The sequence below is a fragment of the Patagioenas fasciata genome, chromosome 8, assembly GCF_037038585.1.
Source record: "Patagioenas fasciata isolate bPatFas1 chromosome 8, bPatFas1.hap1, whole genome shotgun sequence".
NCBI classification, from domain to species: Eukaryota; Metazoa; Chordata; class Aves; order Columbiformes; family Columbidae; genus Patagioenas; species Patagioenas fasciata.
In genome coordinates, this window is record NC_092527.1 from 17,928,633 (window position 1) to 17,944,615 (window position 15,983).

General features: G+C 39.6%; 1 protein-coding gene across 1 annotated transcript in view; it reads left to right on the forward strand.

The window, feature by feature from the left end:
* Nucleotides 1-9,628, forward strand: part of GLUD1 (glutamate dehydrogenase 1) — a 29,253-nt gene extending 19,625 nt beyond the window's left edge. Inside the window, exons 7-13 of the mRNA XM_065843070.2 lie at nt 1,398-1,535; nt 2,605-2,742; nt 2,866-2,946; nt 3,781-3,904; nt 5,180-5,271; nt 7,571-7,633; nt 8,271-9,628. Of these exons, the coding sequence (XP_065699142.1) occupies nt 1,398-1,535; nt 2,605-2,742; nt 2,866-2,946; nt 3,781-3,904; nt 5,180-5,271; nt 7,571-7,633; nt 8,271-8,390 (756 nt within the window). The 3' untranslated portion in view covers nt 8,391-9,628. The remainder of the gene's footprint in view (nt 1-1,397; nt 1,536-2,604; nt 2,743-2,865; nt 2,947-3,780; nt 3,905-5,179; nt 5,272-7,570; nt 7,634-8,270) is intronic.
* The last annotated feature ends 6,355 nt before the right edge of the window (nt 9,629-15,983 follow it).

A 15,983-nucleotide genomic window follows, 5' to 3' on the forward strand; every position in this document is an offset into this window, starting at 1 on the left:
AGCAACATAGCTGCCCTTTATTTTGGACTCTTAAAAACTGAACTTTTGATTGCACTCCACAGGCAGAAAGCCAAATCTCCAGCCTTTATAAACATAGGTTGCAAAGAGCAAAGTGAAATACTAATACAGGAGTTCTTAAAGGCATTGCACACTTTTCAATGAGCCATGACACTGTGTTTGCTTACACAAAATTTGTTGCACTGTTTTGTAATAAATAATTTAGAGAGAGACGGAATTGGCAGTTATGTTCTTGTTCCACTGTGGAATGAGCAGTTTGAAAAGTAGAAACCAATAACTTATCCTGAATTGTAGAGTTGAATGTATGTTTTCCGTGTTCATAAGACTTCAGGATTGATGTAGCTGAATTTTGAAGGGGTTTGGTATTTGGTAATATAGATTAGCATTCTTAAGAGTTCAAAGAAATAACTTGTTCTGTTCAGCTTTGAACAGTATGTTAAATGGAGAATTTGAGGGATCGTTTTGTTGTTTTTAGTACCACTGCATTGGTGGTTAGAAATAGCAGAGTAATTGTAACCTCCAAGTTGTCCTCTAGTTAACAAGTGGGCTGAAAACAACACCTCTGCCCTGCGGGGGCCCAGCAGCACACGCCTCCTCCTGCACTTTGGCAGTTTCATGCCTGACAGAGGGCTCACCAGCAGGCACTGAGGTACAACTTAGGCTGGAAACAGGGCAAAAAGAGTAGCTGAAGATGCAGCATTACAAAGAAACCTAGTGCATAACGAACTGTTGTACTGAAGTTTAATTCTAATATATAAACAAAAATCCTAAATATAATTGGAGATATGTTATACAGGAATTTAAAGTTCAGCTCTTTTCTAGTATAGAATCTTACTGCAAACTTCTGACAAGGATCGTTTGACCTTTTGGTCTGCCGTGTGTGTTCCTTTACTTCCAGAATGTTGAATAAAGGGCTGGAATTAGGTATTCTAGACCTATAAGTGTGTAAAACATGCTAGTGAAATGCAAGATTATCTAAATTTCTACAGGACCACTTAAGAAATGTATTAGCAATTAAATAGCTTCCTGCTAGTTTGTGTGCTTTAATGTGAAGAATTAATTATATTCTTGGTTAATGCTTTGCATTCTGGGTTGGCTTTACACTTGTAAGCCTTCCTTACCCAAAGTAATTTAGAATATTTCCTGGCCTGCAAATATTAGTCAAACCTTGAAACGGTCATACAGAAATCCATGAATCCCTCTAAGACAGTGCTAATTATAAAATAGATACACATAATGTTCATATGTTGATAATAATGCCAAGACATGCCAATAGATGAAAAACTATTTAAAGCTATTCAAAGCTCTATAAGCCTTAGCAGTAATCATCATTTCAATTGAAGGGTTAACTACTTTTCCCTTTCTCTTTCCACCTTCAGGGATTCGGTAATGTGGGCTTGCATTCTATGAGGTACTTGCATCGTTTCGGAGCAAAGTGTGTTGCTGTCGGAGAGTTTAATGGTTCTATCTGGAATCCTGATGGGATTGACCCGAAGGAACTAGAAGATTACAAGCTGGTATGAAACCTAGATGAGCAGAAATAGTTTCATTTTTGTCAGCTTTGCAAGCACATAGGATGACTGTAGACTGGTGTTAACTTGTGATATTTAAATTATACAGCAATTAGTACTTACAAAATGGCTTAAGAATGTTGAATCTTCTGGCTTTTTCCTTATCCCAAATATGAATGCAGGTGGTACTTTTTTTACCATTTGACCTGACTCTCAGAAAACTGGCAAGACTTCACATGTGCGCAGGCAAATTACTTTGGTTTCAGAATCAGAATTCATGATTATTTTTTCTTTCTTACAACTAAACTAGGGAAGATGTCTCAAGGAACCAGGGCAAGGAGGTTCCTGAAAGGATTCTTGACTGGGAATGACAATCGTGTGGACATCCAAGACTTTAAAGTGCACTTTTGTTGCTTCTTACCTATTGGATATTTCTGAAAAAAATGAAAGCCTGTCTGGCAGTGTGACTTGAATATGTAGTTTATAATGAAAATGGATATGGTCTTTTTATTTCAGTTTCTGAGTGAAGCAGTCTTGAGGGGACAGTTCATGAGTTTCTAATGGGCTTATTTGATATGTTGGTAGGTCTTCTTTTATATAGGGAGTATTTGAATGTCTTTATCATCTCCTTTCTCAAAATGATGAAAATATTTTGTCACTAAACAAAGCCTGTCATTGTGGTACTGAATTTTCAAATGGTGCTTCTAAATCTTATGTGATGGAATTTATCCTGTGCGTAGCAGACTGGTGGGTCATTTCAGTTGTTTGAAAACTATGCCATGTATTTTAAGACTTGAGAGGGAACGTTTTTTTTTTTTAGTACTCCAGAGCCCAGGTGGTTGTCAATATCTTTGGCCAGAGAGCAGCTATGTCTCAAATCATAGGAACTTTAACTGTTATCCAAGCTTTGTAGAGTGCTTTTTATGCCTAATCTAAGTAAAGAGAGGAATTACATTATGTGCTGTCTTTCTAGTACTGTTGCTTCTCCCCCCCTTTTTTTTTTTAATTAGAAGAAGGGAAGGAAGTAATGAGTATGCATACACTAAAAACACACTGTTTTGTTTCCTTCAAACAGCAACATGGGACAATCATGGGCTTCCCTAAAGCACAGAAACTTGATGGCAGTATTCTGGAAATAGACTGCGACATTCTCATCCCTGCTGCCAGTGAGAAGCAGTTGACTAAGGCCAATGCTCACAAAGTTAAAGCAAAAGTAAGCTGAAGAGTTCAAATGCAAATGTAAAATAGGGCAGGCCTGTTTAAATACTAACATTCAATAATTAGCACGAATAGAAACAAACATACCCCCAAGTTACTCTGCTGTGATTCCTTTCAGATTATTGCTGAAGGTGCCAATGGACCTACGACTCCTGAAGCTGACAAAATCTTCTTGGAGCGGAATATCATGGTTATCCCTGTAAGGTTCTATTATGACCTTTGATTTTCATTACAAGGGTAGTATTTCTGTGAATTGTAGCATGATGTTATTTATTGACAGCCATTTAGTCTCTTACAGTGGTCTTTAACAAATGATGTTTAGGAAATGGGTATCAATGTAGCTAAAAATGGGTAGTTATTACTTAAAGATCTCACTGCAACTGTAAATGACCAAAGATAACTATTACATGAAGGCTATGGATTCGGAAGAGAGAACAATTGACAATTAATTCTTAAATCTACAGTTTTGCATTTTGGGGTATTAACTGACATTTGCCCAACTAAATAGTCCACTGAGGAAGGTGGCAGAGTAAATACATTGGCCAATTTGTAAACATTTTGTCCCTGGGTGATGCTTTGGCAGATCTTTGTATCATATATTGCAGAGAGTAAATGTTGCGTATAGTGATCATTTGAAAGAATAAGACCTATCCAGGTATAATGATAACCTGCTACCAGAGAGTGTCCTGATCAAGTGATACTGCTAGAAAGAGTGGCTGATCTTCAGTCTTTACTCACTGAGATGGCCTAAGAATACACTAATTGATTAAAAACTTGTGCTAAAATAAAAGAAGGTAGTCAATCAGGCACACCTGAACTTCATGTGTTCTAAAGTCAAGCCCTCTTAAATCAGTAGAAGTAATCTCTGGACTGCAGAAGAGATTGAGTATTGTCATGTAAGTATAACAACTGGATTGTCTGCTGTACTGCAGCTTAAACTAATACTTTGTATGTAATACTTATGCTTTCTTAATACAATAGAGTTGTCGTTCTCAAATGGGCACAATTCAAGACATTTACTATTTCTGTGCAGGATCTTTACCTGAATGCTGGTGGTGTAACAGTATCCTATTTTGAGTGGCTGAAAAACTTGAACCATGTCAGCTATGGCCGCTTGACTTTTAAGTATGAGAGGGATTCAAACTACCACTTGCTCAGTAAGTGCTTTTGCTCACCGTTTAATTAATAGATTGGACTAGCAAATACCAAATGTGGGAGAAATGAATATAGAACTATTTTTAATTCACCTCAAGTTCCCACAAATCTATAATTGCTGCATACTGGAGAGTAGGAAATATTTGGTAGGTTAACTGATGTTCAACTCTAATGACTTAAGTTAAATGCATACTTTTTCAGTTAGCTTTTTGTACATAAAGAGGTACTTTCCTCAGTTTTGTGTAAATACCAAACTCAAACCACTTATCTGAAATATTTAATACTACTTAATAAACATCTTTCAGCTGTATGCTTGGAATTTGAGATGCATTCGAAGTTTGGGTGGGTAACATTGTTCTGCATATCCAACAATAGGGGATTTCTATAAGGGGCAATAATATAATTGGTACAGGTGCTGTAAAAATCTGCTTGTGGCCTACAGCTACACTCAGGGTCATTCTGTGCTTCCTAATTTCTGGGTCAGAATATGGATTATATGGAGAGAGGAAGCTTGCTGGAGGAGAACTGTAGGATATTGCTGCATTTTAAACAATATTCTGTAGAAAACGTGAGAATCTTGGGGCATTATACTTTAAAAACCCACACATCTGAATGTTTCTTAATATAACCTTTCCTCATAAGTGAGACCTTTCAAGGTGCTTCTAAACTGGTTGAGGGTTACGGCAATTCTAATTGAAATCCCTTTCTTAACTTCAGTATTGTGTCATCTGAAATACTCTGTGATGTTGTTTAGGAAACCTTACTAATTAAATTTCAGTAATTGAGATGAAATAAGTATCATTTCAAAATACCAAAGCACTTCTCACATCCTAAAGAAAATCTAAAATTCCACATGGGCTTTTTTCTTAAAGAGTAGTATGTATGGAAAGTGCAATAGGAGATAATTGATTGCTTTAACTTCAACAAATACTTTGTTTAATGCTATCTATAAAGTTAGGAAAGTTAATCCAGAGTGCTCTATCAGCTTTCTGTGGTTAGCAAAGTGGGATCAGTGAATCCACAGCTGTTTGCCATGTGACTGTACTATAGCAGTATTACTACTAATATTAGAGGCATTCACCTATAAAAACAGAAAAAAAATCAACATCTTTCCTTTTTCTTAGCAAATAAAATAAGATTACTTTTTTTGCCCCCAGCCCCTATAGTTTGCATTTTATGCCACTGAATGCTGGAAGTCCTGGGGTCAGCTCCTTCGTTAGGGAGCACATTCCTCTCCTTACCAGTTACCTCTTGCCTCTGCTTTTTTTGCTTTCTAGTGTCTGTCCAGGAAAGCTTGGAAAGAAAATTTGGGAAACATGGTGGAACTATTCCAGTTGTACCTACAGCAGAATTTCAAGATAGGATATCGGTAAGTAGTTGCTGTTGGATTTTTTTACTGTTACAGTGTTCTGGTATTATAACTGAGACCTAAATTTTACCATTGTAGCTATCATGGAGGGTTTTGCCCGAGGCAGGGCATTAGTACATAGTTAGCCTGGTGGCCAAACGAATAAAACAAGCAAGTGATCTGAACTGCTTAGGAATACTAGAAGTAAGCTATTTTTTCTTTCTTTTACTTGAGCCCATGCAAAATACCTACAATATTGTTAAAAAGCGTAAGTTTTAATACAGATGCATTTTGTGTTTGTAAGTAATGTTAGATTGCATGTTGCTGTTCATGTAGGGGAGTTTTTCAGAGCAACAGATTATCTTCATTGTTAAGACAAACATGCAGGTTGGTGGTTTGGGATTTTTTTTAACAGGCAGGGTGCAGGGAATGAATGGTTCTTTTTGCAGGCTAGTAAGGAAAACTTAAAAGCCTGTGTTTTTTCCCAATGTTTTAGTTTACTGTGAAATACTTGATATTTCTGCTGGCTAACCTGATAAATATGTAGATTCCATAATTCCTTTGAACCCTAGCTATCACAGTCTATGGAACTTTTGTAGTGGGAAATACTGCCTCAAACATGACCAGAATTTGTTTTGGAGATCTTGTTGCTATAGGTTGCCTGGATTTCCAAACAGCTTTCAGCAAAATCTCACACCAGAGGCAGTTTGGTATGCTGTTTCTGTAACTGAAGTGTAATATAGATGAGAGCTGACTGAAGAATTATGGAATGTTCTTTTAAGACTGAATTAATAAGCAAAAAAAAAGGTCAGGTGAAATTCTTTTATCTAATGTGTAGCAATACATGGTGGGGAAAATTTCCTATAAAATGATGGGCTGTGAGCTCATACATTTGCATTCACATGGAAGACCTGGAGGTAATGGCAAAATATACACTGAGAAGTCCATTGCAATCAAAAACCAAATACAGGGTTCGAGATTGTTCTGAAGGGAAAAAAATAAGACTGACTGATGCCATAATATCAACCCAGAGTGTGTCTGCCTTCTGAATACGGCATGCAGGTTACGTCTCTTTATCTTCAAACATTGTAGATGTGAGGAAAGTTCAGAGAAAGATCACAAAAATAATCAAAAATATGGAAGCTTCTCATACATGGAACAATGAACTGATCTAGGTCCTATTGTCCTGTAGTCCTGGGGTGGAGACCGTGATCTCTAGAATGAGTAGTGTGAAAATGGATAGGTAAGGATAGATTGTTCACTGGAAGGAAAGGAGAAAGAGGATGACATGCTGTCAAACAAAACCAGTGAGGAGCAGAATGAAGAATGGGGATGGTTCCTGGCACAGCAGACAGTTAAGATGTGGAATACCAGGCCCAAGGCATGTGTGGAAGCTAAAAGGGTTGGTCAGTTTGTTTTTTAACACAAGTTCAGGAGAATGTGGGACAAATGATTGGGGGAGACAACCCAGTGAGTTGTGAAAAACGTTAAACCATGCTTCCTCAGGAAGAAATTGGGGGAAGTGCATGTAAACTTGGGTCACTGTCAGATGACAGAAACAAACTTCAGCCTGATCCAGTAAGATGCTAGCATTTTCATAAATGTCAGGCTGAATGAATAGCATGACAGACAGGTTCTGTGACTGAAAGGAATTTCTATGATCTCTTAAATACAAGCCATAAAAACTGGCCTAATAATTTCTACATCCATCCCAAACTGGTATCTGAGGAAAAGCATGTGTTTTGTGAAGCCAGGTCTGAAATTACTAGGAAGTTATAATAGTCAGATGATGGAACACGGAAGCTGATAGTCTGAGTTAGGATGGTTCACCTCAGTTACTTCTTGTTCTGTGTGTTTAAATTTTAATAGGAACAAAGTTATTGTGGAGTCCCTCAGGGCTAATACAGTGTTGAGTATGTGAACTGGGGACCCATACCCTTCCTAAAACCTGACAGTCCTCAAAACAATTGGAAGTAGTTTCTATAGGTTAACTCTTGAGAGCTTTTTTGTTTAACATGTACTGTGTGTTTTGAAGGCTGAAAACAGTAGTTACATCAATTAAAAATGTTAACATCATACATCTAGCTAAGCATATAAAAGACTCCAGCACTTATTATGAGGTTTCAGAATTGAATTGGCCATAATTAGCTCTTCAGGTAACACAGTGAAGGCAATTTAGTTTCTTACACCAGTCATCACAAGAAAATGAGCAAGCAAGCTTCAGTAATTATGGTAATCCAATGTGTCATTGTCCCCGATACATGACTAGTACCTTTTTGTGTTTTGAATTAAACTCTGATTTAATTTCCTCTTGTTTCAGGGTGCATCTGAGAAAGACATTGTCCACTCTGGGTTGGCTTATACAATGGAGCGTTCTGCCCGGGTAAATATTGCATTAGTAAATGTACCTATAGGAAAAAGAACTTATGTGGCTTTGCAACAGTTTTTGAACGTGTGGTACAGAATTTTTAGTAATTAAAGGAGGAGATAAACAGTTCATGATAATGGAAATCACTGTATGAGGTATTTCTGCTCTGTGCAGGGATGACCAGCTTTAACTGACTATAGTAAACATTAGAGACTAATACATGAAATTGAAAGGATTTTCTAGTAGGAGCTGTAGTAATTAGAAACTTTTTAGTTGTCCTCCTGTACCTGACTAATCTGGGGCACATGCCTTAGAGTGCTTTACTTTGTAATCAGCAGTTTTAGATTAAACCCTTTATACAGTATTTTTAGTTAGCGGGGCAAAGACTACTTGAGACATCTTGTCTCTCCCTGTATCTGAGGTGTACATGGATCCAAGACCTGAAAAGAGGCAGTACAGTAAACTGGGAAAGATTTTCTTCTCTTTCAGATCTCAGTTGTAAGTGGTAGCAAGAAAGTTTAGACTTGATCCTCAAAGGATCTTAGCTCTGATACCAGTCTAGCAGCTCTTACAATTTAGATCCTCTAAGCAAATCTAGTGTAGTTCCTATGGAGAAACTTGCAGAAGTCACACGCAACCTTTTCTGTTTCAGCAAATCATGCGTACTGCCATGAAGTATAACCTGGGTCTGGACCTGAGAACAGCTGCCTACGTCAATGCAATCGAGAAAGTCTTCAAAGTGTACAATGAGGCTGGCCTGACCTTTACATAAACAGGCCATTACAGCTCCTTATTATATCCCATCCCTCTCGTCGTTAATGTTCCCTCTTCTTGAGAAAGCTTATCACAAGTTTACATGTAACCACAAAATTTTCTTTTCTTCTGACATAATAGTGGGTCCTATTCTCAAATAGTTTCAGTCCGAACTAGCCTTTTTTACAATAAAAATCCATGGATTAGGAAGTTGTATACAAGTATGTATCTGAAGATAACAGTTCATCTGCACTTGTTGGGGCCATTCTGGGTATTTCGCCTACAAAACAAAATGGTACATTTTATATACAAAACAGTGGTCTTGCCACTTGAGCCGCTTCTCAGACTTCAGATCAGATACTGTACTAGATGAGCACTTGGCTCATTATTACTTCATGCACTTTTGTTTGATGATGTAATTTTCGCTTTGGCACTTTCAGTAAGGCCTTGTATGATCAATGCTGTGGCATTGTCAAAGGAAGATCGGGCCTCCAGCAGGGATTAACTTTGACAAGAGTTTTATTTTTATTTGTAGTACAGCTTCAGGCCTGATTCTCTTTAGGCAATGTTTTTTTTATTTAACTGTGCTGCTGTTACAGGACTGCCTTTTATTGCTTGTTCAAGCTAGTTTGACTATCACCATGACATGTAGAGGTGACAGACTAATATTTTTGTAAGCTGAAACTACTAAGCAATTCAAGTTATATTTTTAATCAAGTATCTACATAACTATTCTGACTATAGGTTGTTTACTTTTTTTTTAAAAAAAAAGTCTGAATCTGGTAAGCCATCATACGTAGTTGTTTTGAAATTCTGTTTCAGTCTCTTCCTTTCAGAGGCTTTTCAAAAATCAGATGCTGCCTCAGTGAACAACTAAAGTGAAACCAAACCCAGAAATCATTGGCCAAACTACAGAGGAGCTAGAATGCTGCTGCAAACTTAATCCACTGTCTTAACACACAGCGCCTTTTTTTTTTGTCAACAGGAGGTCTTGAAAGTTTCAAACATATTAGAGTACAACAAAATGGACCTCACCACAATATTGGATCAAGCACAGTTTTTAAAGTGTAAGGCTTTTGTCCAATGGAGTCCCCTTGAAGTGCCAGATGTTATTTATGTAATGAATATGAATGTTTTTTTTAAGAGACAACTAGTCCCTCCCAGAAACTCATGCTTTTTTTCTAACTACTTTGTAACTGCATGACATAACCTGGAGAGAAGAGCAGTTATTAAAAAAAGTTGACCTTTCCAAGCCTACTATGCTGGTGTATTACTATTTTCTATTTCATGCAATAGCTTTCTGTAGTTACAATCAGCCTGTGAATCCTCACAGCACTTTTTTATTTATTACACGCCTACTGATAAGATACTGTCTCTGAGTTATCCTACAGGGCTCACTAATACAGATCTCAGCCTCTTGAACTTGCCTGTCAGCAAGACTTTTGAAGTTGGATATATTTGGTAAATCGTTTCAGGTCTCTACTTTGTCCCCTCAAATTTGTGTGAAGAACTATTCTAGTAGTTAGCATGGAGCAATAAACCCATGTGATGCATTTAACTAGTGGCTTACTCCATCGTATATGCTGATATCCAGGGTTATAAAACTACTTACAATCACTTCAGTGCAGTGTATATATGTATTAATATATATACTGGCATTTACTTTTTAAAACATGAGAACCCTTTGAGCACAAAAGAATAACTGTGATCTATGGGTGGATCTCTAAACACAAAACCTGTATCTTGGATAATCTTTTTCAATGCAGTTTTTATGTAAACGTTTATTAGACGGTAAAATGAAACTAAGATTTATGCTTGGCAAATTGCAGCCTACTTCCACCAAAACTCAAGGGCTAAAAACCTCACAGAAAAATCATTGTTATTGAGAAAGAATCTTAAAGGCCCAGTTGTGTTATGTGGCAGCAAAGTTGTTGAAAGCAAAGTGCAGTAGCAGTGAAGAGACTCAGCTAATTCTGCCCCTTTTCCCCACCTTATTTTCTCCACTCTCCAGCTAGTTAAGCAGCTCTAGTTTGGCTGTGCAAGCTTGAAAAATGAGACCCTTTCAAATGTTGGACCACACGGAGAGTCAGCACAGCCAGCTCACTGGGTTATCTTCTACTACTTCCTACCCCATTTGAAGAAAAAAACCCTCAAAAGCTGCACAGTGCTTGAATTCCCCAGTTCATTAGCATCTTCTGTTTTTCTACACTCACATGTTAACACTTCCCAGGATGTCTTGAAAGAAAGCAAACCTACCACCTGGCATGACTTTGCCAAACCCAGAGATGGGTCCTTAAGGTTGGCTGGATTTCTCCTCAGCCAACTTGACAGCAATTGTTACTGACCTCTTGTTAACAGGGTCAGTGGTGGGGACTCGTGAGACATGAATCTGAGCATATCCAAGGGCTGGTATAAGAATAACCTGCTGAGATTCTTGAGGAGATTGATGCCTGGAGTCTGACTTAAGGTTACAGCACATTAGCTGACTTGCCTTTTGCTTGTAGGTAAACACCAGAATCAAACTGCATCAGTGAATCCAGACTTCTTATGAGGGCCTGTTACAAAATGGGCTTGTACAATGAGGCTTCACTTGCATTGAGCATTGTTGAGCTCAGTCCTAATGTGATCGGTTTAGAAAAAAGTAAAATTGAGTGTTCCTTACCATGTTTAGTAGCACGTACCTCTCAGGGCTTGGCAACAATGGAGGACAGAACACAGTGGTAACATTTCAGGCAGTTTCTATGAGTTAATGTAGTTTTAGAGGCCTGGGTGCAAAGCAGTTCCAGCCTATTCTTAGCACCTAGGCACAGCTGAAGAAAACAATCACTCTCTGAAGTGCAGGATATAAATATTGTGTTTTGGTGGTTTTGTTTTTTACTACAACTGTAACTTCAATTAGGTGTTAGATTAAACTTCTTGGGCAGTGCTTCCCTCGTCACATATGCATACCTCCATGAAGTTTTATCTTCCAGATAACAACATTGTCACCACTTCTATTCACTTACATTCATTGAGAAACTTGCCGGGTGTTTGGCAGGGTCAGTCAGTACCTGAAGTTAGGTGTGAACGCAGATTTGAATGTGCTCTGAACCATGCCTACTACCTGGAGCAAAACACGTCCTTACTACAGTGGGTGTTTGGGATCTCATGCAGCAGTAAGTGCTGTTTGTGCTGTACAGCATCTCGGTATGTACTCTGAAGCTGGGAGTGAATTTCCTGAGAATGACAACTGCAGTGTTCAAGGTTACATACTGCTGGCAGACTACGAAATGCAAGGTATCTCTGTGCTACAGAAGAACACACAGGTGCTTCCCTTGTATTGGAACAGCTGTGGGGTGCTCATCAGCTTGTGAGACTTGCACACACATACACGATTGTGACTTACGCTTGTTGACAAAATGGAAGAGACCAACTCTCAAGTCCTCGACTTTGCATTGTGTCCCCTCCGAGCCATCCCTTCCCACGTTAAAAAAAAGACTTTGTCTGCATTAGTAGCACAGCACAGCTTTAGCTGTTTGCTGTGTATGGTAATCCAGTCTTTCTAGATCAGTGATTATAAATGTCTTTTTAATATGTGTAGCCAAAGGATTCTTAAGGAATACATGCAAGCCAAGTGGAGTGTAAGTATTTTCTTTATTTAAGAGTACACGTAGTAGAAATCTGTTTACAAAATTTTCAGTGATGGTATGTTTTCTTCATTGTCCAAAGCTTTTGCCCCACGAAGTTGCTTGATTCGCTACATTTTTTACAGCTTTTTCACCAGTTTCAGCAACTTTGTAGACTTCATCAAGAACTGTTAAAACAGAAAAGGAAAGATAATCGTAGCATCACTGCAATACCTTCCCCTTTCCCACCAGGTTGGGGGACCTATCTGGGATATCACTGGTGTGACATTGTTGAAATAAACATTTCCGTACCTTTCTGACCAGCATCCTTAGCCTGTTCCACCGTTTGCTGCACAGTCTGGCCCACAGTGTTAACTGGAATTAGGAGAAAACCAGGTGTAAATCAAGCAGTCTTTATGCTTTCCCTAAACTAAGTAATCACATTTTAGAAAGGTTTGCTGAATGTTTCAGTGCTAGAAGATGAAGAATTATTCTATAAGGATGGGCACCCTGGTTTAGTGGGAGAGAGATGCCATTAGGAAGCTGGCAATAGTTCCCCATGTTACCATGTGTCTTGGTACACATGAAGATTGTGGAAGTTACCATCTGTGTCACCTGCAGTATCAGGAAACAAAGCCTGGTATAGAATCACATGCAATGAAACCTCATTTTAGTGGGCCTGAGTAGGAGCTGCAGGGGGCAGGCTTGGGCAGTTTGATTGGTGAGGAGTCTCCCACCAACAGCATAAAACTTGATGCTTACTGCCTGGAAGCAGCATGTCGTCAGGTCAGGGCATCAAAGTTTAATGTACAGCCTAATACTTCTCTTTTAGTCAGAGCAAATTGTCCTCTGTAAGAGACCAGACTGGTTTTAGAGGCATGGAAATGTTGAGTAGAGGAGACATATTGAGACATGGAGACCAAGAGAAGGTATTGTCTTAAAGTAAAGGAATTGGATTATCAGCTTACAATACCTGTGATCAGGGAAGTCTTGCTTACAAGAGTCAAATAAAAATTCGGGGAAAACGGCTTTCGTTTGAACCTTTATTTGGTTTATTCCGCCTGGCTACAAATACTACCTTTTAAAACAAACACTGATGTGTGCTGCACAACAGGCACCCAAGCGGGGGCTGACTGAGCAAGCCAAATTCCTCATGGACATGGCATGAGGGAGACGTGCTGCAGTGAAGAAGGACGTTTAAGTGGACTGGGAGTGTCTAAAACTTCAAAAGTCTCCAAGCTTGGATTGCATCGCTCAACCGTAGTTGTTTTGTTAAGTCTCTTGTAAAAACCAGTGGCCTATTTCACCTTGAGTTTGTAGGACACTTTCTAATGCTTTAAAAAGTACTAATTATCATCATGCATCATTTTTTGCTGCAGTTTCCTAATATGAATGATGTACGCTGCTCACAAGGTGTGGCTGAGGAAAATGCTTCCCGTAGTGACCTTAGGTCACAGCTGCGTTCACGGCTCCTTGTACGAACCATGGGGTAGGTGCTAATTTTAGATACTTACAAAGCCCAGTTGTATCACTCTGCACTTAGCAATGACTCATGAGACTGTGCCTTTGGGGCATGTGCAGGCACAACAGGCATAGTTCAGAGACAAGGTAATTAAGAGATTTACAGCCACCCATTGGACAGTCTTGTTTAATATTAGCATAAAAATCCCCTTTTGTTTTCATCTGAATGGGGATTTGGAGGATACCTCTATGTATAATACTCCCAGAGTGGGTGCAGTACTGCTACTGATGCAACATGAGTTCAGCATCATCATCAAGGTATGTGCTGATGGCACAGAAGTGGCCAAAGTCAGGCCAGTGCCTGGGGGCCCCCACTGCTGTTCCAGGATCCAGCTCCAGCTGGAAGGGCTGTGCTGTGCCACAGGACTCGCTGGGTAGATGTGTGCAAGGTGCAGGCAAAGAGCTTCAGAGCTCTGGTGTCTGACCAACTGGTTCAGCTTCAAGTGCTTGAGACAGAAGGGGAAGGACTGCTGGAGCCATTTAAAAACTCTGCTCTTAGAGTTTGTTGACTCTTAGACAGTTAAATCAGCTGAACACCAAGATTACTACTGAGTTCCTTCAAGATGACAAATACCACTTCCAAAGCATCCATATCAGTCTTATAGCACAGGAAACAGCAGATAGTGTTTCCCCAGCATTAAAGAAAGTTAAGAACATCAAAAAGCCTCCACAAGATGCGCATTTTTAGGGGTGCTCTACAGCAAAAGCAAAATGAAGACATTTTCATTTGAAAACAAAAATTGAGCATAAAAATAATTGATTACCGAATAAAACCAAAGTCTTTGGAATGGGGAGCAGTGGGTGTGGAATTAGGCATCTTTCATCTTCCTAGCAAACTGAACCAAGGATAGGTGGTAAATAAGTAGCAGGCTTTCCACTTGATCACTGGGCACATCAGTAATATTTCTACTGCATTTGAAGTTACAGACAAAATGCTTGGTTTGTAGAGTTTACCTAACTGTCATGTGAAGAAATACGAAACAGTCTCTAGTGTTTCATATATTGTACTAAGCACAATCATTTCAGGAATCGCATGAGTCAGATCTCTTGTTTGTGTTAAAGCTTCACGAACAACGGCTCATCTAAATGGCACGCTATTTAAATTCGGGGTCGATTCTGCAAGTCTCTCGGCAGGACTAAACTTCACTTAGGTGCCCTGAGCCCCCACAACTTCACTTGTGCTTTTGGTGGGGTGAGTGGCTGCGACACCAGTGGGGCTGGAGCACTGACAGCACAGCGGAGCTGACTTAACTGCACGTATTTGTGCAGCACCGAGCAGATAAAAGATCTCAGAGCTTCAGGAAACTAATCCACTACTCCACTACAAAATTCGTGTTTATCATGGCTGTTCATGTCAGAATACAAAGCCTGAAATAAACAGTCTTGCCTCCCCTCTGGGCTTTCCTCTGTCCTCCCGTCAGTGCATCACCAAGATACCCACACAGTAAAAGCCAGAGTGGGACAAGTTGTGGAAAACTAGTAGTTAATATTGGTCCTTCATTTCCTATAGTGTTAGAGGGTTTGGAGGTTGCAGTTCACTGACCACACTCTTGAGAGCATCTAAACCAGGGGTGTCAAACCCGGGGGGCTGATGTGGTCCCCAGTGAAAATGGGTTTGACACCCCTGGTCTATAGAGTTCCTGCCCAAGAGAGGGACTTGCTCCCAGCTGAGGGACAAAAATCCTGCAGGGGTGGGAGCCAAGCACATCCTTTAACACCTAAGACACAGGAGGAGGGAAAGCAGCAATTTATATTTACCTGCCGCCTGTGCAGCACTTTCGGCCTGTTGCGTGGCTTCCTCAGCAAGCTTCTTCCCAATTCCGAACATGGCTGTGCTCGGTCCTCTCTCCTGCAGAGGATGGGTGAGTGAATCCCTAAATTCAATTCTGTTACGATGTGCAGCAAAGCGCAGCTTTTTATAGACAAAGCAGGACTCCTCCCAGTAGTTACAGGGCAAATGCAAGCTGGAACATGGAAAGCCATGAGCCCTTGCCAGGTGATTAATATAGGAGGCATAAAGGGTGAAGGGACATTAGGGTTTGTTATGTTTTCCTCCCCAGAGAGAGGGCGTAGATTAATCGGCAGTTTTCCACGGCCCAGGAATGAAAGCTTTGTGTTTCCATGTTGAGGAGTTGGTAAACAGCATGTGTGCCACAGCTGTCCCGACCAAAGCTCCCGAAATGGTGCCGTGCAGAGAGATACGGAGACAAGCATGGTCCATTGGGAACCGGGCAGAAAAACATTGCATTGCAAAACACGCAGCTGAAGAATTGCTTAAATCAACTTCGGCATTTCAAAACCTTACATAGAAAACTATCCAGTTTCAGATGATTCTTTCCCACATTTTTTTTCTCATCAGTGAGACTTAAAATTCATGTCTATAAAAAGAAATGGGAGGAGCTAACCCTGCTTTTTAATGTATCTGATGAAATCTTTGTTGTGTTAGACAAAGCTAATAATTTTGTGGTGTGTCATAATTAGTATTT